Source organism: Boeremia exigua (assembly GCF_020726555.1).
Source record: "Boeremia exigua strain MPI-SDFR-AT-0100 chromosome Unknown C7974scaffold_14, whole genome shotgun sequence".
Classification (NCBI taxonomy): Eukaryota; Fungi; Ascomycota; class Dothideomycetes; order Pleosporales; family Didymellaceae; genus Boeremia; species Boeremia exigua.
Genome location: NW_025763531.1, coordinates 323,872 through 345,305, shown reverse-complemented (window position 1 = coordinate 345,305; position 21,434 = coordinate 323,872). Strand labels below are relative to the sequence as shown.

The 21,434-nt window shown below is 50.8% G+C and overlaps 9 protein-coding genes across 9 annotated transcripts; 7 read left to right on the top strand and 2 right to left on the bottom strand.

Moving 5' to 3' along the window:
- Nucleotides 1–1,011: 1,011 nt before the first annotated feature.
- Nucleotides 1,012–2,967, top strand: C7974DRAFT_444538 (heterokaryon incompatibility protein-domain-containing protein; the record flags this gene model as incomplete). The annotated part of the gene is made up of 2 exons (XM_046145511.1): nt 1,012–2,197; nt 2,258–2,967. The coding sequence occupies exons 1-2, from the start codon at nt 1,021–1,023 to the stop codon at nt 2,965–2,967; spliced, it is 1,887 nt and encodes a 628-aa protein (XP_045991726.1). The 5' UTR covers nt 1,012–1,020.
- Nucleotides 2,968–4,470: 1,503 nt separating this feature from the next.
- On the top strand, nt 4,471–5,941 carry C7974DRAFT_466726 (uncharacterized protein; the record flags this gene model as incomplete). The annotated part of the gene is made up of 3 exons (XM_046146336.1): nt 4,471–4,735; nt 4,781–5,691; nt 5,741–5,941. The coding sequence occupies 3 exons, from the start codon at nt 4,471–4,473 to the stop codon at nt 5,939–5,941; spliced, it is 1,377 nt and encodes a 458-aa protein (XP_045991725.1).
- A 668-nt stretch (nt 5,942–6,609) lies between these two features.
- On the top strand, nt 6,610–7,562 carry C7974DRAFT_437645 (uncharacterized protein; the record flags this gene model as incomplete). The annotated part of the gene is made up of 3 exons (XM_046145209.1): nt 6,610–6,635; nt 6,688–6,958; nt 7,137–7,562. The coding sequence occupies 3 exons, from the start codon at nt 6,610–6,612 to the stop codon at nt 7,560–7,562; spliced, it is 723 nt and encodes a 240-aa protein (XP_045991724.1).
- A 98-nt stretch (nt 7,563–7,660) lies between these two features.
- Nucleotides 7,661–8,865, bottom strand: C7974DRAFT_444530 (uncharacterized protein; the record flags this gene model as incomplete). The annotated part of the gene is made up of 3 exons (XM_046145510.1): nt 7,661–8,090; nt 8,199–8,389; nt 8,752–8,865. 3 exons carry the CDS (start codon nt 8,863–8,865, stop codon nt 7,661–7,663), a joined length of 735 nt encoding a protein of 244 aa, XP_045991723.1.
- A 727-nt stretch (nt 8,866–9,592) lies between these two features.
- C7974DRAFT_437644 (uncharacterized protein) lies at nt 9,593–10,911 on the top strand (the record flags this gene model as incomplete). Its single annotated transcript, XM_046145208.1, has 4 exons — nt 9,593–10,279; nt 10,347–10,501; nt 10,555–10,648; nt 10,705–10,911. 4 exons carry the CDS (start codon nt 9,593–9,595, stop codon nt 10,909–10,911), a joined length of 1,143 nt encoding a protein of 380 aa, XP_045991722.1.
- Nucleotides 10,912–11,892: 981 nt separating this feature from the next.
- C7974DRAFT_428774 (uncharacterized protein) lies at nt 11,893–12,513 on the bottom strand (the record flags this gene model as incomplete). Its single annotated transcript, XM_046144608.1, has 2 exons — nt 12,250–12,513; nt 11,893–12,190 (listed from the first exon to the last, which is right to left on the bottom strand). Exons 1-2 carry the CDS (start codon nt 12,498–12,500, stop codon nt 11,893–11,895), a joined length of 549 nt encoding a protein of 182 aa, XP_045991721.1. The 5' UTR covers nt 12,501–12,513.
- Nucleotides 12,514–12,993: 480 nt separating this feature from the next.
- C7974DRAFT_380748 (uncharacterized protein) lies at nt 12,994–14,932 on the top strand (the record flags this gene model as incomplete). Its single annotated transcript, XM_046140533.1, has 3 exons — nt 12,994–13,486; nt 13,639–14,162; nt 14,216–14,932. The coding sequence occupies 3 exons, from the start codon at nt 12,994–12,996 to the stop codon at nt 14,930–14,932; spliced, it is 1,734 nt and encodes a 577-aa protein (XP_045991720.1).
- A 1,788-nt stretch (nt 14,933–16,720) lies between these two features.
- Nucleotides 16,721–17,662, top strand: C7974DRAFT_322154 (uncharacterized protein; the record flags this gene model as incomplete). The annotated part of the gene is made up of 1 exon (XM_046138843.1): nt 16,721–17,662. A coding segment is annotated over one exon (942 nt), but the record flags the coding sequence as incomplete, so codon positions are not given.
- A 1,737-nt stretch (nt 17,663–19,399) lies between these two features.
- On the top strand, nt 19,400–20,434 carry C7974DRAFT_322257 (heterokaryon incompatibility protein-domain-containing protein; the record flags this gene model as incomplete). The annotated part of the gene is made up of 1 exon (XM_046138850.1): nt 19,400–20,434. A coding segment is annotated over one exon (1,035 nt), but the record flags the coding sequence as incomplete, so codon positions are not given.
- Nucleotides 20,435–21,434: the final 1,000 nt, after the last annotated feature.

Sequence of the window (21,434 nt, the reverse complement as noted above, 5' to 3'; positions counted from 1 at the left end):
GCGCCGCTTCCGCGCCAGAAAGCTGATGCAGAAGTAGACTTTAGAGCGAGACCGGTCTATGAAAGCGAACGCTCAGAAAGTGACGAGTCGACAGTATCTCCGACTGCTCAGCAAGGTGATACGCTTGCGTCTCCATCAGATCTATATCTCAGCCAGGGCATGTCTTCGCAAATTTTCGCACATTCAGCTGCCACAGACGCTCAGGCTCTCCAGACAGCTACCGAATACCAATGGCCATATTTGGGTGCGGCTTACTATGACTTAGATCTGATCTCAGATCCTTGCCACGGTTTACTATGGGACTGGGCTGAAGCACTAGGACCAAGTAATTCAAGATAAGCTATAGAGCCCTTTGGTAAATCCTATAGTATCTATTTTTATTATTCTTATCATAAACGAATAGAGATATATGGTATTGATAATAAACATATAATATAGAGTATGTACAAGTATAGTAATAGATAATCCAGTGATACTGGGTCTATCTAGGCGCATAAAAGCGCCTTATGATTCCCTGTACAGTCGACAGAAACAATTTCAAGCGTCCCTCTCAAAGCATTGAGTTGTTCTCTGGGGAGCAGTGTTAGCAGCTTTGTCGTTTCACCCTCCTGCAACGGCTGGTACTGGTAGCAGGAATTAGCCATGATCCATCTGTAGACTTTTAACTGCGATTATTGAGATTGATTAACCTTTGATCCTGAATCAGGCAAGCGGCTTCGGAAGGAGGCCGTTCCACGTTGGCTGGTCATGGGAACTTTCGAATTTACTAGAGTAGGGCAACCTCGAGCTTACGCCAAATTTCAGCCTAGTTACCGATTTTTTAGCCGTAATCAGCCTTGTCAAAGTCTGATGTGGTGTACTAACTATAGCTACTTACATGAACGAAAGTAGTTTACCCGATACACCCTTCTCCGCCGCTGTCAGCCGCGTGACATAACTGACGTCACAAGGCCGAACGCATTAAAATGGCGCAACACCCCAGCCTTGGATTGATACTCTCGTACTTGCAAGGCTGTAATCATGCCATTCCATAATGTCTTCGTTAGATACTCTGATGACGACGGCAGACTGACTCCGGGGCTACCAGAACCCATCAAGTCGTCAAGGTCCTCCAGATCCTTCTTATCTCTCAGATCCTTGAAATCTCCCAAGCCCTTAACGTATACGGAGCGGAACGATGATCGGCTTCAACAATGTCTGGGTTGCTTCCATGTCGATGACTGGATACGACTAGTTGCCAGGCAGTCAGTGGACGGCGAGGAGCGACCGTTATCCGTGAAGTTGCATGATAGCTTCGCTGAGCTTGACCAATGCGCAGTGCACTGCGATATCTGCCGTTTATTTCGACAAGCTTTGGTCCTTGAGGACGTGACCTTCAGCGGCGTAAGAGCGCTGTCCGCAACGTTGGGTATGGTGGTAGTGCGCTGGCAAGAGATGGAGGATGTAGAGGGCAACCGGAGGGTTAATCTGAGAGTCGAAATCGAAGGTGAACCTGAACGAAGTGGTGTTGTCAACTGTGATAGCCAAGACTGCAATACGCATCTGACGCTACATGCCGATGCTCGAGATGCAGCTGTGGCCGATCAAGCCAAGCAGTGGTTAGATACCTGTCTTCACGATCACATTGGGGCCTGCGACAATCTGAGCTATAGCAGCGAGAGTCCAGATTTGATGGTCCAGATACTTTCGCCTGACGAGATTCAGCTTCAGCGGAACCATACAGCTAAGTATGTTGCACTTAGCTATGCCTGGGGCCGAGAAACCCAAGAGGTTCGTCGGGCGAAAACTCTGACTACTAACCTGGCACCTCGGTGCAGTGCACCTTTTACTATCGATGGATTCCCGTCAACTGTACGGGATGCAATTCGCTTCGTTTACGCCATGGGTTTACGCTACATCTGGATCGATTCAATATGCATCGTGCAGAACACAGGGCTTGGTGTCGATGCAATGCACAAAGTCTACTCAAATGCGTTATTCACAATTAATGCCTGCGCCACCACCCAAGCTGGAGATATGCTGCTTGATTACCGCAAAGCATGGGACTATCCAACTAAACCATGTCGACTTGGCGGAGCTTGGCTCACAACAACAGTCATGTCTTTGAACGAGCTGAGACTGAGATCACCTCTCGCACGGCGAGCTTGGACACTCCAAGAAGACAGGCTCAGCCCTCGCATGCTGTACATATCCAGCAGTAGGATCTACTAGTCGTGTGTCAAGGGCCAGGAAGTTGAAATAGGGACCGTCATCGCAGCGGGCGTAAGCAAGCAGCCAAAGCCAACTTACACAGCGTCCGGTCGTGAGACTCTGATGCCAGTCGCGCAAGAATTCCTGTTAGCTTGCCGTAACAGACCTACAGACGACTACCCCGACCTTTATGCTTTTTGGGCAGACATTATTAAATCCTACGCAGCACGCGATATGTCCATGCTTCAAGATCGGTTTCTTGCTCTCTCTGGTATGGCGTCTAAGTACCTCAGTGCGAATAGTCCCGATGAATACCTGGCTGGTATATGGGCAAACACACTGCCTGAAGGCCTTGTCTGGAAAGTGGACCAAATGTTGGAAACTCTATACATCGGCGCTGATGGCACAGGGCCTCCATCGTGGTCCTGGATGGCACTACCTCTCCGAACTGCGATCGAGACGGACGCAAGAAGCGCGCGATCAGAGTTTTTTAAGCGCTTGATCGATGAAGACGCCATGAGCCCGATTGTTCCGGAGTCCGTCGAAGAGGGTAACCATAGAGGTGCGATGGTCAAGGAACTTCGAGTGGCTGGTCGGAGGCGCGAGTTATGGTCATCGTCATCACGTCGGATCGACTGGTCGAGCGTCAGTGCAACAATAAATGGGGAAGAAAGGTTCACCTTTGCGCAGGCTCCAGAGCAGGACTTGCATGCCATACATGCAGCGTCTGGTCGCGTTTTGGTGTACGAGAACCGAAAGAAAGAGATCATCGGCTAGCTTGACTTCGAGGTCGATGTAGTCAAGCTGATGGCAGATGAGCTCGTAGTATGCGCTCTTGAAGTTGGACAGACAACTATGTTGCTCTTGGAGAAATGCAGCGATGGAACGTTTCGACGAGTTGGGGTCGCGTGGAATGTCCGGAGGGACCTTTTTAGATCCATAAAGAAGGTCCAGATGCTGATATTGCGATAGGAATAGGTAATAGCTATTTCAGAATCTTGCTTACAGAGGGATCGTGTGCCATCGTATTCTGACCACCTGTCGGCAATCTACTGCGGTCTCCGCCGTTGCGATGGATATGGCAGTTGTAGGTGCTCGATAAGAGGTGTCCGTGGACTCGACAGCCTTATGCGCGCTGCATACTAGAAGCAGAGTAGTGGCGCTGAGGCTAGTACAATTACCATGCGGTCTGGCGCCTAGCGGCTGCACGTAACCGGCGCACAATATCCGCTGTTGCGTCAAGACAGCGTCTCGACAAATTATCCATATTAAGTATCGGGCGCTGCAGTTGCGGTCTTGCACGTGCATATAGGTATGCTACGTCTACAAGGGAAAGACGACTTACAAGAGCTTGCACATCTGTAACACTCATTCTTCAATATGAGCGCATTACATCGTGCGATCTAGTTGCGGCCGACTTTGAGTTGCCCTGCCTCGGTATGTTTGTTGCGCAAACCGAGATTGATCGGGGGCCTAAACGGAACGATCTAGCTGTTATCGACGCTGACGCTTGCCCGCATGTGATTTACACCGGCAGGCACAGCTCAGATCGAGCTTAGCGGCAATAAGGACGAGCCCCTGCGTCTGCCTAATAAATTTGCTTCAACAGTCAGGTATGCTTCACGTATACATCACGATCGCTCAGGCTGCGAGAATTGCGATGAATCCGATTTCGAGCGCACACACAAGGGAAAGTCGAAGCCACGCAAAAGGCGAAGCCACATCACATCCTCTGTCGTGCCTTGAATCGCAGAACTTGAACAAGTGATACATTCGACGCTGACCAAACTAAAACTGTGCCATACCTCAATCAAGCATTTCCACCATGAACTACCAGGTGTGGATGCCGCGCTTCAATCATCGTCGCATCCACCAATTGCACGCTTCTTAGCACCCATGTAGAGGTGGCCTTACAATAAACGATGTACCTAAGCAGGGGTCTCATACGTAGGCCTTCCTTTCTAAGGTCACCGGTGGGGTGTATTCCACTTCCTCGCTGCGACTTCCCGCCTTGGCTGTGATGTGAGAGCAAACTATGTCGCCTTGGAAGGTTGGCATTATCCTGATGCTGGACCCGCGGCTTTTTATGTCTTGCACCTGTAGCGCATCATGCCCTACTCTTCATAGTCCTCAGGCTCAACACGTTCGCTCATTGTACGGCACAACACTCATTTAGGTCTAAAAACGCAGTAAATTGTGTGGTAGTAACGCCCACACGTCCGCTCCCTCGCTCTCTCCAAATCCGACCGTATATTGTTATCGACTGGCCAGATTCGCACGATGCGCCTCTCTATCGCTGTCGCGGCTGTCGCGACGCTTACACCTTTCGTAAATGCTCATGGTGGCCTTGGACTCCCGCAGATTCATGGGCTCGTTGATTCTCTTGACCGAAGGGTTGACGCACTGGTAGCCAACTTTAGGACTGGGGCTTTTGGCACCGACTCACACGTCGACCCGGTCCTGGAGGCACGCGCAAGTGCCAAAGAATGCGGAGAGGGTATTGGATCATGCCCTAAAGATAGAGGCTGCTGCTCAACAGCTGGCTGTACGTTAATTGAGCGCGACAACGATACCGTACTGACACAGGTAGACTGCGGCTCCAATTCTACTTATTGTTACTCCCCCGGCTGTCAGTACAATTACGGTCCTGGTTGTCCGGAACATCAAAAGCCTGAAGGTCAGAGCACCGAGTCCATCCCAAGAGCAAAGATTGGCTCCGTCCCCTACGGAGGCAACGGTATCTATGGAGGCTTCTGGGCCTGCAAAGATCCGGGTCATGTCGCTCTCACGTACGACGACGGACCAATGAAAGACACCACTGCGACTATCCTGGATCTTTTCAAGAAGTATGATGCAAAGGCTACTTTCTTTGTCACTGGCAATAATATTGGCAAAGGACGGATTGACAAGACTCAAGAATTCATCGACTTAATCAAGCGTATGGACACGGAGGGTCATCAAATTGCCTCTCACACATGGACGCATCTAGACTTATCTAAAATTGATGCTGATACCCGTAAGGACCAAATTATCAACGTAGAGGGCGCGCTGAACAACATCATTGGCAAGATTCCGACTTACGTGCGACCGCCTTATTCAAGCTGTACCGCGGACTCTGGGTGTCAGCAATTCATGCAGGATATGGGTTACCACATTATTTACTTCAAGCTCGATACCGATGACTATCAGCAAAACCCTAAGGGCACCTTCCAAAACTCGCTTGACTGGTTTAAGGGCAACATGACTGCGCCAGGCATGTCACCTGAGAAGAACTCAACGATTTCTATCGCGCACGACATTATTGGCGCAACTGCTAACGAGCTTACTGAGCTCATGCTTAAGACTATCACTGAGCTAGGCTATAAGGGTGTGACTGTGGGCGAGTGTCTTGGCGACCCGAAGGACAACTGGTATCGTCAATTCGGCGACTCTGCCGACCGGGTTGGCGCGAGCTCCAGTTCAACATCGGCAAGCTCGAATTCAGGTTTACCCTCTTCGCAGGTCTGGACGTCTTCTACATATACCCTACATCGTGCTAACTCCTGCATAGACTGCTTCATCTTCAAGCACCAGCGGAACATCCAGCGCCTCTTCTCCTTCCGGGTCGACTTCAAGTTCGCCTTCGGGCTCCAGCACCGCTCCCCCTGTTACTCCTCCAGAGCAGACCGCAAGTGCCGCTACTTCCTTCACACAAATATCTTGCCTTGCTATCTTAGTGTTTACAGTTGCACTTTCTATCCTTGTCTTGTAGAATAGATACTACGTCCAAGATAAGATGGTTGAATTTGTGAGCGTGTATTAGCAGTCCAACACCTTATCGTGTAATTCGTAGGGCTGATAACTAGTCTCAACATAGGTTCTGTGTTCCCTCATCCAAGCTCTAGCCTACTTAGCCAGCAAACTAAAAGATGTTTTACCTCGCAGTGATTCAAGGCAGGCAAGAATAATACTCGACATAAGTGTCCTGTAGGCACCTGCGTTGGTGACGAGCGAGTGTGGCTTCACGTGGCTCCACGCGAGCAGCAGCCGCGCCATCCACAGCCGCCCGCTGGACGTGCGGAGGCTGGTGCGCGCAGACGTCGCGCGTATCGGCCAAGACGAGGCCGCTGTGGTCCGAGTGGCGGGACGCGATAGTGGACGCGGTGTTGCAGGCGTGCACGCCGCCAGCGACGCATGGCGAGGCCATGCAAAGGCTGGCGCGGCTGCAGCAGAGCGATGACGGGCGGTCGACGCAGGCTGCCCTACATGAATTAACTTCGCTGCTCAAACATCATTCTTACCCATACACGACCACTCTTCTCATTTTTGGCAGCATCTTTGCAACCCCAAATGGCCACAATCAAGTTTTAAGGCACCCACCCCCCCAAAGGTTACTTTTGGGCATGGTACCTTCCTCAGCTTCCACAGGCCATCGCTGAGATGGAATGCACCGCTGCTTTGGTCTTGTGCACTCCAGAGCAAGTCGATCTTGGTACGAAGGTGCACACTTTGACGCAGGGAAAGTCTGACAATGCACACTACCACGCATATTACGGAAGAGGCCATGGAACTGGTCTTGGAGAAGAACGGCGATGGTATCCCGTCTGTAGAAGGTGGTAGTACAACTGGGCTTGGGAAAGCTATCAGCTTTCGCACTGAACTGCCTCACCTGTGCGTTCCCACGACATACACTGGCAGCGAGATGACACCCATCCTTCCAGAGACCGAGAACGGCGTCAAGACTACCAGAAGGGACCCCAATATTTTGCCTACTGCAGTCTTACACGATGTGAATCTCACGATGACTCTAATCCCTCGCATGGGCACCCATAGTGGCATTAATGCCATTGCACACGGAAGCCCTCTATGCGAGCAACACCACCCCAAGTCTCAACTTGATGGCTGCGGAAGAAATTCCCGCCATGAGTGAAGGGCTTTCGGCAATTCAGCAGAACTCTTAAAAAGAGAAAGACGGATACAAAGCGCTTTACGTGGCGTGGCGCTGCGGGATCTGTCTTGGCGCTGTCGACATTGCCCTTCACCATAATCTCTGTCATACTGCTGGCAGCACTTTTAATCTCCCCCATGCGGAGACTCACGTGGCCATACTGCCCAATGCTCTTGCATATAATGCATCAGCTGCGCCAGAGGCAATGAAGACAATGGCACCTGCTTTCCCGGAGAGTGAAGGCGATGCTGTAAGGGGCATCAACGCTCTCTATCGCCGACTTGGCGTCGAGGTATCTCTTAAGACTCTGGGAATGCCTGAAGCTGGGATTGAAAAGGCGGCAGTAATTGTAGCTAAGAACTCCGACAAGAATCCGGCGACCTTGGAGAGTGAATCCATTCGCGAGATCATCAGGAGAGCTTGGGCAGGAGAAGCAACGTCTTAGATTCCTCTGTGCAGGCGTCTATGTTACAATACTTTTTTCAAAAGTCAGGGTTTCTCATTGAATACAGCTGCTTGACAGTGCTATTTGTTTCCGGGCACTCAAACCTTTCCTCGTGATTCCAAGCTCGCCAAGAATGCAATAGCCTTCTGAATGCGGAGCTCGGCCGCTTCTGCATAGATCTCATGACCGGCAGACCTGATCATCTCCAGTCTGGCATTCGGCACTTTGGCAGCAACTTCCTCCATCAACCCAACCGTCATCATAGCACTGCCCGTGGGGCATAGAATCAGCATAGGACACCGGATCTTCTCCAGATACTTCCGAGAATGCAATATACCCAATAACCTGACGTCACCAGCAAGACCTGCTCCATCACTGATGGCCACCTTCTCTTCACACCAGCTGAGATATGCGGGGTGCGGAGGTGGGGTAGAAGCGTCTTTCACATCTTTTCGTAACCCTACCCCCAAGAGGATCGTTAAAGCAGCATTCGATGATCTTTCCTTAGGCTTTCGCCAATATTGGCCACTGAATTGTTTTTGATCTGATCATTGATCAGAAGAACTTGATCAGTGCACAATATGCGCAACGACGAATTGGCGACAAGTCTGCAAGCAAGATCACCCTTTGACGCACGAATTCTTGGCAGTGATTAGGACATGTACGGTTGCATTAGTTGCTGATACGAACGGCTCAATGGCTTCCGCAGGAGTGATATACCGACTACTTTCTACCAAGTAGTATGTCTTGATCATCTCGAACGTCGCGACAAAGTTGCTTTCCCATCCAAAGTAGGCCGGAGGGTTAACAGGCGCTAGGCCGAAGGGCTAATAGGCGCTAGTCTTAAGGGCTAACGGGCTTAGGGCTTCAGGCAGCTCATCCTGATTAGCGCACAGGTTCGCTCGGCCAGGAGAAGAGGATATTGCGACGGAGACATTGCTTTGCTGCGTTGCGGTTCTGAATTGACGCTAATGGCATGTGTCGTCGGGCGTGGACGTGAACTCGGTGAGTACTTGTGAGCAGTGGGCGCGCGAAAGACGAGCGATTATGCACTAGACATGGCTTTGCCACTGTGCTGCGAAGATGTTGGGCGCCTGATGTACATAGGATGCTTCGCTCTTCTGGTAAGCTAACGGGCGCATGCCAACTAAACCCGCCAGAATGGCACCACACTACTGATAGTGTGTACCCTGATCGTCGAGCTTAGGGCTTGCGCTTGCGCTTCGTTCTGTTCGCCGGTCTGTGCGAAACACTCAGCGACTGAGAAGCCGATATCGAGCCTTCTGGCCTTGTTACTACCCATATTCAGCAGTTTGATCGTCAGGCTTGCACGCTCAGCACCGGCGTGCGCCTTAAAACATCTACTGACAGATGATGTCAGTACATTTCGTGCCGAGGTTCACGGTAGACAAGTCGGTTTTCTACCCTTAGCGTTACATCAGCCTCAGCTGATTACGCGAGAGGCTAAGCGTAGATTGGCCAATTACTGTCCCGGTAGTGCAGCACAGCTGAATGTAGCAAGAGTTTTAAGGGTTTGTGGTTGTCTAGATCTAGCACCGTCCCTAGGCATCTCTACGGTAGGCTAATAACATCATCTAGCTCGTTCGCCTTAACAAATGCCAACTTTGCCTAAAACTGTACTAGCTGCCCCAGCTGCACCCCACATCTACTGGACCATGTGCTCGGTACCAACGGCAGCAAACAGAGCCCGCGCAAACCACAGCTGTTGTTTTCTGGTCCCTGTGGCCCAGCTCGCGTTGTATCCCCATTTAGATTCCAGCGGTCAATACGCTACAGAAGCACGATGGAAGCTTCGAAAACCTAGACCTCCAACCTATGATTTGCACGCCTGGCGGCACCAAGTGGCCCGGAACGTCAGCGGCTTTTCTTGGTTCAAATTCTTGACAACAGTTAAGACTGCAGCGAATTTCCGTGTTCTGTACATCAGATTGACAGCCGCCTGCCACTTGCTCACTCTTTTGTTTTCCCGATTTACACAATCACAGACCATTCGCTTGCTCTATACCGCCATGCGCGTTCTTCTCGCCTCCGCTGCTCTCGCAGCCTCATGCAACGCACTTTCTCTCCCCTTCTCTGTGCGGGCTGATCCTGCACTCACCCCGCTTCCGCTTAACGCCTTCGACACACCAAAGTTCGCACGCCTACTCACGCTTGATCAAGCACAATCAGGTGCAAACGCGACGGTCACGACCATCAAGCCCCAGGATCTCCAAGCAGCCAAAGATCAACAGCCTAAGCTTGTTATTCCTGTCAACGTGACCTTGCCAAATACTCCACGAAGTCTAGAGGAAGAGCTTGTTGATTATGAAAAGAGGCAGAGTGTCTGCTCTAACGTCCGGACTCGTGTGGAGTGGGATGCCGCTACCAGCGCTCAGCGACAGGGATATATTAATGCGATTAAGTGCTTAATGACTAAGCCTGCGTCAGGCCAGTTCCCTACCTCTAGGAACAAGTACGACGATCTAGTTGGTCTCCATCAGGTTTTAACCCCCCAAGTGCATGGGAATGCCAAGTTCCTGCTCTTCCACAGATACTATACCTGGACGTTTGAGTCCCTCCTGCGTGAATGCGGCTTGACTGGACCCCTACTATGGTTTGACGAGACACGCTACGCTGGAAACTTTCCTGCTTCGTCTATTTTCAGTGCTCAGTGGTTTGGAAGTGTTAATGTTGGTGGCAATTGTGTAACAAACGGAGTAAGTGCCTGCTCTTCCCTAGCTCTTCTACATTCTGGCAAGAATGCACTTGCTAATTAATGACTAGCAATTCGCAAATACGCCTCTTGTTTATGGACCAGGAAACACTAACCGGCTCCACTGCCTTTCTCGTAACAACAACAATGCACAGACGAGAAATACAGGAGCCTCTATGGTTAATGCCTGCAACAGCCGCTCCAGCTATGCTAGTATGGCGTCTTGGTAAATTACTTGTCATGTCTGCAATGTTGGCCATCCATCTAACACAATAACAGTGCCGAAGGTGGTGCCCATGCATGGGGCCATAACGGAATCGGATCTGTGATGTCCGATGTATATGCATCCCCTTCTGACCCTGTGTTCTTCTTAGTAAGTTAGATGCCATCTTGCACGAAGTACAAAGATATATATCTGACCTTCTCTAGCACCACGCTTTTATTGACCGCAACTTCCGTACATGGCAAAACAACGGAGGCACTTTGCGTACCTCAACCATCACCGGAACGGACGCCTCCGGCCAACGCTTGTCGCTCGACTCCCCGATCACCGTTAACGGTATTCGTCCTGACGTTACTATCAGGCAGGTCTTGGATACAAGGGGCACCCTGTTGTGTTACACATATGATTATTAGTTACTTCAGGGTCGTATTACAGTAAACCAAACAAATGCATTCTTGTGTGTACTGTCCTGCTACTCCTCCGTCTTGGTGTTGGCCCCTGCAAGGATCTTCAGATCGAACATTTCCCCGCAGCTGCACGAGCGATGAGAGATGGAGTATAGCTGGAGCTGTGCGGCGAACGCTTGATGGCGGCGCGCAAACATCGCATCGTAGAAATATCGCGACTAGATTATGGCTATGGTGTGAGGATGATTGGCAGAGTTAGGAAGTTGCAAAATTAAGTTGAGCAGGCACAACACGCACTCATGTTCTTGAGCACAGTCGGAGTCTACCTAACAGACAACTCAGATGCACAGGTAGCTAGCTGTGGATGTGAAATAGACCTCTGGTGCGACAAGAGCCATGACTTATCTGAGTGGCAAAGATCTTTGAGGCGTAGTGCTGGACGGCGATACGTAATAATGTTGCAAGTTCAATCCTTCGAATTTGTGAACTAGTGTTGGAGGAGCGGGCATGTAGGCGAAGTGCCAGCATGTGGAGCAGATCCTTAAATAATGCTGTTGCAGGCTCGCTCGCATGACTAAGAGGGGCGGACACGACTAGGTAAAACGGCTGCCGGTATTTGATAGGGAATAAGGAATGAGCGTAGTAGCCGCAGGCCTCAGCCACAGCGTGAAGTGTAGCCCGCAGGACACGCTGCCGCCAAATGTGCCTTTAGACGCACGGCCGGTTAAACGTTTTTCGACGATTTTGCCGCCAACGCAAAGAAATTGCCGAGTTGCGCAGTGCACACCTTATATTGATTTTCAGAGTCTGTAGTTGCTGCCTGAGCTTCCCTTCTAGCCCAGTAAGCATTCCACAGATGTGTGCCACTGCGAACAAACAGACGGATGACAGATATCATAGTCAACGACACGCTGCTCGACGTCAGAGGCTGATGTGTTAGACAAGTGGAGGAGATTTTTGGATAGATGCCAAGGTAAGGACAGAATGTTACGGACACGTCTGATTGTATATACTAGTCCACCCCGGACCGTGCAGCATTGAGTAAGCCCTGGGGAGTAGATACGAGATCCCAATCCGCGTATAGCACTGGCAGTCATCGTCGTTTCCCCCATCTTTCGCAGAGACTAGATACACCCATGCGCTTCCGTAGATGTCATACATCTCTGGTGGTGGACCATCCTTTAGCACATCGTCAAGACTCTGCTTGGTGACCATGATGCAGGCGTGATGGCGAGAGGTTGCATGTTTGGCTTCAACCCCCGATGCGATCCATTCCTGGAACTTTCTGTAACGTCTCCAGTCAGCATGATTTCCTAAATACGGGTGGCAGGTTTTTGTGCTTACTCGCGCACAGTCTCGAAGCTTCCTCCGTTAAGCAAAGCTGGATCCTGCTGTACGTTCCAGCTCAGCCTGTCTGCTACGTCACTGAGCTCCTCTTCTTCCAGCTGGGTGCGCACTGAAATCGTAAGATACGTCATGAACTTTTCCCAATCTGAGTCCGACTCGTATGTACATCGATACACAATGAAGCCGAGTTTCGAGTCGGGGTAGCGTTGGAGCGTTTTGCGGATCTCAGCATACGCGGGACAGCTCATTTCGATCAAAAGGTGCAACGGGGTATGAAGGGCCAAGTTGAGGGTTGAGTGTTGAGAGGACGTGAGCGCGGCGCGTGCTCCTGGGGACTCGAAGATCCGTGATGCCTTACTTCATTTGGTCTAGTACGACTATACGGACTCCGAACTGTCTCGTCTCGCTGTCTCCTTCAAAACACGAGTCCGACTCGACGGATTTATGTCCAATGGGAGTCCGCATCATGGACCAACTTAAAGATTCTGCATCCACGCCGCACGCACTGTTCAAGCTCAAGGTCAACTGTTCGCTGCGCCTTGGATCGAGGTCTTCTTGACTGAGGAATACTACATCTCAACGACTGTTAGACTCCGACGCAGTGTCCGGTCGTGATACTGCTCTGAGGAGACTTCCTATCTGCAAGACTAGTGTACTGATCAGTAGATAGCATCCATTCTCTTCAACAATATCTCAAAAGTCTCCTTTTGGCGCTCTTTACTCTTGCATATCACTCTCGCGATGCAACTCCTCTCATTTAGTGTGCTGCTCCTCAACCTGCACCTGTCACAACTTCTTACAGCACTCACCATACCAAGAATCGAATATGATACGTCAGTTCGGTCTTCATCGTTGATAGGGGGTGCCGGCGAATGGCTCCATCAACGTTCACCAACCAAACCGGCTGTTCCAAAACCGAAGATATCGCAAAACGTGGCACCAGTTCAGCCGAAAAAGCCAGGGAAACCGCAGAATCCGGCTCCAGCTAAGCCATCGGCGACTCCCAGCCCCACCAAGTCTGTCATTGCCTCGAATGTTCCGAGTGCCACTGTTCCAAACCTGAATGTTGTCCGCCCTACTAGACCTATAGATACCTGCATGCTACCAAACTTTGTCTGTGAGGATGACTACGACAATATTGGTGGTCTTGAGAATGGATCCAACCTCGCTACGAGAGGCCTGGAGAAGCGTGGAAACACCAGGCGTTTCGATGCAGACATTGGCTGGCAATACGGTGTGTTGGCACTGGCAGCTACATAGAAGTATCTGAATTTTCTGACGGACAATTGTCATATAAATAGGTGGCCCTTATATTCCACTCGCTCGGCTACCCATCCAGCTCGGAACTATTCAAGACACGCCGCGGTACAGTACTACCGAAGACAGTGTTTGATTTCAACGACAGGACAGACCTCAAAGATTTCTCAGTCAAGGATTTGAACAAGGTCCCTACAGACTATACCACATATGTAACCGAGCACATTGTTGAGGTCGGTAGTCCCCTCCTCTACGGTCTGCCATCCTCTAAGTCAATACAGTTGCAAACCGTACAGATGTTCCTCTTAGCAATCACAGGTCGTGGTCAAGTCTCACTTTCTGAGACTGCAGATGGTGTCTTCTTTCAGGACTACTGGACCAAGGAATATACTGTAACTCAGGTATCGACGCGAACAAACAAGCCTCCGATGGAGATGGGAAAGCGTAAAACGCTCAACGATCTCGTCTTTGAGGCTCTCGGTCCCAGTTTCAACCGCAAGGACTTTGTGCTCTGCGACAAGGAAATAAACTCCTATAAAGAACGAATATGGTCGAAGAATAATCCAATGGACAGGGCAAAAGTAAAGATCTACCTTGAAGATGCCGTGTCAGGTGCACTTCCATCGACATACTTCCTGAGCGTCTTGAGAACGGTATTGCAGCATCATGTCGAGACGGTGGAACAGAGTTGACTGACCACTAACAGACGCTTGCGACATTAAAATATCTCGAGCATCCTACTGTATCCCACCGTCTGCAAAATGACGTCAAGCACGTCCAAATCGAACTTAGCAACATCAAGCAGCTCACCGGGAAAGACGTCACATCCACAACTGGCCAGGTACTGGACGTGCCGAGCTTGTGGGCGGAATTCATGAACAAGCATTTAGCTGCGATGGAGAAACACAGTAAAGACTGGTTGAACGATCGCATCGAGGAAGCAGACCGGCTGTACGATACTCACATGACTTCCCTTAAGAAGCTACTCGCACAGCTTCAGCAAGACGAGAAGAAGACCGGCGCAGCAAAGACCAAATACGACTCAGACCGCAAGGATAAGAATCAGAAGCTCAAAGTCGAACTGAAGCAAAAGGACACGGCAGTGGCGAAAGCCGTCAAAGACGAAGCTGCTGCGCGCAAGGTTGTGATAGACATCGAAGTCAAGATTGATGCAGAGCCTAAGCAGGCGCAGAAGAAAGTCATAAGGACCAAGGAAGATTTGGAAGGAAAGAAGAAACTGCTTGAAGGTGCTGAGAGGGTGCACCTTGAAGCTTTAAGGGCTAGGAACCTAATGGAACGGAAAATACACGTCTTGTGGCCGCAGACTGTGCAGGCATTGGTGGTAAATGTCAAAGCGGATCAAGATCAACTCGCAGCTTATAAGCTTGGTGTAGCAAAGGTCAAGATGCCGAAAGCGACTTGACATATGGATGCTGAAGTTTCAAGACTGATACGCTTGAGGCGGCTCCTTTAAACTTTCGATATCAACATGCGCATCTGAATTACGTGTCATGAAAGTCTCACTCCGCCAGTTGCTGTTCGCGGCCTATCGAAGCAAATCGGCCTGCAGAATGACACTCCCGCGCAACTGACACCTCGCGCAGAAGGATGGTTCTCGATCACCAGACATTGCGCCTAGTGTTCGTCCCCTCGAAGCCCTGCCTTCAAGCGCTCACTATCTGCCTTTAAGAGCATAAGACAAAGGAGTCATGCACCCAAATATACTCCAAAGCTTTGTCGAGACTTCCCAGCGCTGCCGTGAGCAGAAGCTCTCGCCACATGCGCAAGCCGCAGGCGATTGTTGACGAGCGGTGAGCCGCGTCGACAGAAAATGAGATAACAGACTGGGGATGACGGAGGAGCACATCAATTTCCGGGGCGAACGCTATCTGGTTGGGACCAGGGGCCTGACACTGAAATAACACGATCGGAAGATGACATGGCTAACTGGTTTATGTACCTCATCAGGGTGCCACCAGCGAATTTTGGGTACAGGTGCAATGTTGTACACAATACCGATACACAATTCCCCTTCCTTACTGCGCAACGGAATGCCGACATGTTACCTCAGGATAGACGACGGTCATGATCGTGACTCTGAGTCTTTGAAGTTGAGAGCTTCTTTGACGTATCATGATTCTTTAACGGCAGCACCTTGCCGCGATGTTGTCAAGAACAACAAACCATAATGTCAGTTCAGACTGTCACAATAAGGTATCTGAGTCACTGATTTTAAACCAGACAAACCGGTCTGTAGGCCCCGGTTCAAGTCCATCATGTGCAAGGGTAGCAGGATGCAGCGGTCCACCAATGATACGCCGAGTAGCTCCGGTCCAACGCCGCACGTGCACGGATGCACAAAGTGGGGAAACGAGTCTGAGCGTCTCTCACCTGCGACTTCTTTTAATAATTTACATAGTCAAAAATATGTATAGGAATAACCATGTAAATTGTTGCACTAGTAATTGGCATATTCTTTGATTGATGTGATCAGCGGCGGCTGCGATCACGTGCAGGGGTGTTGTGGCGGCAGGCGCAGCTAGCGTGAAATGCAGCGTGCATGGATTCAGGGTCTATCAACAACACGAACTTAACAAAACACCAGACGACGTCCAACGCCTCCCACAAATCAATCCATGGCATTGCCCCAGAAATTCCTGCCATTGTGAATTGATCACTCCAAGCCTCTCTATCGTCGCAGTCTATGATCTTGACATCTTCCCTGTCCATCTTCCCCGCTATTACCCCACCCCTGCTCGCCGCCGTAACAACAAACGACCTTCACTAGCTGCAGCCCTGTTATGCGCAAAACCGCATCTCTCACCTGCGACCACTACGACGCCCCACAATGGCAGCTGCTCGCCCTCAGCGTCGACGTGCTCGCCCTTCCCCTGCCATCAACCTCAACCGCAACAAGGCTGCCATTTACGCTCACAAGGCCAACAACAAGGCGAGGAGAGTGCCAGCGAAACGGAGGCCCTCCAAAGGTGAGCTGACACTTGGATGGCTACAATCCAGGCTGGTACTGATGCCTCGCTCAGGCCTGAATAAGAGCACACTGCAGACGACACAAGAAAACGGCCACTTGCTCAGTCCCTGCAACCAAGAGCCGCCCGAGCTCCATCTCCCACCTCCCTTTCACTCACTCACCGAGAGCAACCTCCGCGCGCACACCCAGCAGACGAATCCTGGCGAGCAGCCTCTTGCCGTTATGGCACCTACCGACGGCACTCAGAGCGAAGCCACTGCCAGGCTGACGATAGCCGACGAGGAAAGGCAGTTTCTGCGGTATGGAGTCATCTTAGACTCTAAGGAGCCTCTTCCCAACGAGTTCAAGAGCTTCCTTCGCCATGTAGTAAGAGCTCCAAGAGGAGGACCCGGCTCGCCTGCAGCCAAGATCCTGCATGCAGTCGCACCAGCAACTCAGATCATGAACGAGTTTGAAGCCATAGAGCATCTTGCACCGCATCTGGGCTTCCTGAGTGCGCACACAAAAGGCGGCGCCAAGTACAACCACATGGTACCTGAGGTTGAGTTCAACCAGGCCTACATTTCGCACCGCGACGATCCCACATTCAAACTCAAGAAACCAAGGGCAGACAAGGCGCTTGGATACATGAGGCGCGAGTTCATCCGTGCGCAACCAAAGCGCATAAGTGACAAGCTGCAGCCAGCCTTTACTGCCGAGGAAGAGTCCAAACTTCTTGACGACCCAGCCGTTCCACCCATCAGTCGCTACATTCTCTGCCCTTGGTACACAATGGAATTCAAGTCCTCTGAGGCCTATGCAGGTCTTAAGCAGGCCAAACTTCAGGTTGCACGTAACGGTGCGGCCGCCTGTGAGCACATGTACCAGCTTTATAGGCGTGCTGGCGTCGAACCAACAGCAGTAGACACCATGCACTGGTCCTTGACATGTAACACAAACACCGTTGAGCTCTTTTACATTTGGCGTCAGCAAATCGATAACGAGCCTGTGCGGTATCACCTGCGACGCGAATGGTCAACTCTGCTTCAGGCCCCCAACAATCTTGATGATGACGACAAGGACGAAGATGAGCACGGCGTTGAGAACGCTATGGTCGCCGATTTAAGGAACCGTTTGCGCAATCTACTTGATCACGCCAGCAGCGCGCGCCTGACACGTATCAAGACGGATGTTCTCGCTAGCATTCCAATTTCACGCCCGGGAGGCAAGTCGCCACGGAGAAGGCCCTCACCCACCAAACAGCTTGATGAGGCTATTGGGTCCAGCGTTCCCTCCACCCTGTTCGCGAACAAGCCCAATCTTGGCCCACTGATACCACAAGGCAGCACAGCCTCAAGCCGTCCTACGCAATTGCTTCAAAAGCTTCAGGGCGCTCGGTCGACGTCCACCTACAGCAACTCTCGTCCCGCCATCTCCAAGCCTCCCAGCAGCAGTCCCCAAAACCAGGGAAGGCCTACCGCGCAAGTCCAGCAGCAGCAGTCTCACGCCGTCAAACCTCGTGCGCCAGGGTCTCAAACGTCGCCTTCTCCCTCAGTACGCTCCCCTAGACCTCAATGGCTTGTGGGCGGAGGACCCGGAACTCGCTCTCAGCAGCCTCAGGCACCACTAGCCTCCAACTCGGCAACCCTCTCAGCGCCTGTGCCGAGCCGTCGCAGTGGGCGCGTGACTAACGCCCCTGAACGTTATGGTTACTAGTGTCTGGCCTTGAGTGTAGGGTGGTAACGTTGAGAGTGAGCTGCGCGCTTGGAATGCTCGCTGCAAAGTCTGCATCTCTAGCGTATCATACATTAACATGATGTTTCCTTTTGTCTTTCACCGGAGTTACGGCGTTTTCACGAAGATACCCAGGCTCTTACACCCCAGGAAGACTTAGAGCGCTTCATATAGTAATTGACATTTCTTTTCTAATCCCGTTACTTTCTCTCTTATTTCTCTTCTTTTCAGACTTTTTCTTACTGATTACTGACGCTTGTTCCCACAGCGAAAGCCATCGCTGCTCCATCTAGCGATCGACTGCCATGTCGTATGCGACTCTGACGGTGTTTGCAGAGCGACTGCGCGATGCGATGCCTCGTCGGAGCTTTGGGGGCGCTGTGGTCTGCTGGAATCGTGTGCACGTGAGGCCATCAACTTGCGCCTACAATCGCATTGAAAGGGTCATTATGGTTCGGAGCAATCCGTTTTGTGATATTCCAGAAAGCTACAGCATTTCCCAGGCAATAAAAGGCAGCTGCTAGGACAGCTAAGTCATCGATTGGAACCGGATCTGGTTGAAGCCAGCTTTCGCTAGCGAATTGCAGAACTCGCGTGGGGCTGTGTAGAGACAGATGCAGTAAGACGCCAAGCATGCACTGACGTGGCAAGCTTGTGATCACACATACGTCACTCTGCATCCTTCGAGATATTTGTGTATTTCCGTGATTCTTTTTCCACAACACACTGCTACCTATTGCATGTTGTTTATAAGCTTACGAGTAAAGACTTGAACATCAACCTGGATGGCGACAATTACCTGCGATGCCTGTCACCAGGCTTTGAGTAGCCCGGATGAGCTGGGAAGTTATTATTGGAAGCGAGAATGCCAGGACATCAGGGACTCTGCGCAGTCAGGTTGTGCCATGTGCGCATTCCTAGTCTCGGACCTGTATCTTGTCGACGGCAGCACGGCAAGCATATTCATGACCGAAGCACACATGTGGATCGACCCTGAAAATGACCCTATGGGCCTGATGTTAGGCATGAATAAGACGGCTCTGCGATATCTCTTGCGAGAGGTAGATGAAGGCACGTGCGCGAGTCCAACACTTCATGACCTCTACTGACTACCAACAAGAGATTCAAGATGTTTTAGGAAAGCATGATCAGCCTACTGGAAAAACCGACTCAGCCGAGAGCTTTGAAATGTCTCGGACTTGGCTAAGAACTTGCATACACGAGCACAAGAATTGTGGACCTGCACAAGTTGAATTCCGCCCGACTCGATTGTTGCAGCTCAATGGTGCAGGAAGATCCGTCAGACTGTGCGAAGGTGCGGAAATCCCCGAGAGTGTTCAATACGTCACTCTGAGTCATTGCTGGGGGGGTGATGTGCCCGGAAAATTGACAAAGCAGAATATCAACAGTCTGCGGTCAGGAATTTCGCTTGAATCGTTGGGCCAAACCTTCCAAGATGCAGTCCAAATTGCTCTTGAGCTTTGCGTGGAGTTCCTCTGGATCGACAGTTTCTGCATTATACAGGACTCATACGGGGACTGGCAATCTGAATCTGTCAAAATGGCTCATGTGTACGGCAACTCTACCTGTAACATAGCTGCAACTTCAGCGGCGAACGACTCCGAAGGCTGCTTTAGAATGCATAACCCAGGCGCCTTACAGGCGATCAGGGTTGGTGTACCCAACAAACGGAATGATCAAGTTCATCGAATGTGCGTGACCAATGTTCAGCATTGGATGGAACGCTTCCGGAAAGAACCACTGATGCAGAGAGCATGGGTGTTACAAGAAAGGCTTCTCTCACCACGCAACCTTCATTATGACCGAGATCAGCTTATCTGGGAATGCAATGAGCTCCTAGCTACTGAAACATTTCCTCGTGGCTTTGGCAGTTTGCTTTCAGCCCGGAAAAGGCCTCTGCGAGTGCCTCTCAATTCCACGTTACGAAATGCGCAGGAAGAAGAGATATCCGGACAAGCACTCCACGAGATATGGCGCCCTATCGTCAACACTTATGCCTCCACCGACATAACGAAGCCCACCGACCGACTGGTTGCTCTACATGGAGTTGGGATGCGCATCGAGCATATTTGTGGCTGGTCTTATGTGGCTGGCATGTTTCTCAAGAATCTGCAGAGTCAACTATGTTGGGCGGCGAACGGACATCACGACGCTCAGCGTCCAGAGAAAGTCATTGTACCATCGTGGTCGTGGCTTTCCGTGGGTCAGCCCGTGGACATGATGCCACAATGGGATCTAGTGGAGAGCGACGCGACTGGTGAGGGTCCTAAGGCTAAGGACCTTCAGGAAGAGCACCTATGTCAGATCAGAGATATAGAACAAGGGACATCTTCTGAAGAAGTGTCAGGTCATGTCAGCTACGCAAAACTTCATGTTAGCTGCTACTTGGTCCCAGCTGAATTCTGGAACCCGGAGGACGTCGAGCGAGAACGCCTGAATGAGCATGCATCGTTGCTTGAAGAGCACCAGATTATGAACGAGCACCGCTTCAAAACAAGGCCTATCTGGACAGATTTCAAGTTTATGGCAAGCAACAAGCGCGTTCAGGAACGCCGTCTTCGCTATAGTCATACGTTGGCCTACGGGTCTGTCAAAATTTCGTGGGATTTGTGGAATGAACTTGATCCAACTGCAATTCATGATTTATGGCTCATGCCAGTCTACAAAGTGCGAGAATACTCGGATTGGAGCATAGGAGGAGGATATAGGAAGGCTCCAGTACTACATGGTCTGATCCTACGAGCCAACACGATTGAAAGCGGTACTCGTACGTTTAGTCGCTGTGGTACTTTCGTCATCGATGAGGGCTGGCAAGAGTTCTGGGCACAGGCCCTCAGTTTCCCACACATTGCTGCAGTCAACATTGTTCGCGAAGACGGGATACCCGTTCCTTACCATCCCACAGAGAAGCTACCTCGAGGGAGTAATCGTAGAGGTTTCGTCAAGCGCGACGGTATCTTGCAATACCAAGTTACAATTAGGTAAATCTTAAGCACTTAATACAACTACTACATTGCAAAATCATATCGATCGTATCAACCTTGAATCTTGACTGCAGTAGTGCGGGTCGCTGGCCATGTGCAAGGAAAAGAAGTCAAGGATGAAATTGTCGTGACTTAGTGCATCTAGGTCAGTGCCTACTAACACTACATTTGCACACTCTGTGACACAAATGTCAAGCCAGAGAGTCGCAGAACACGGT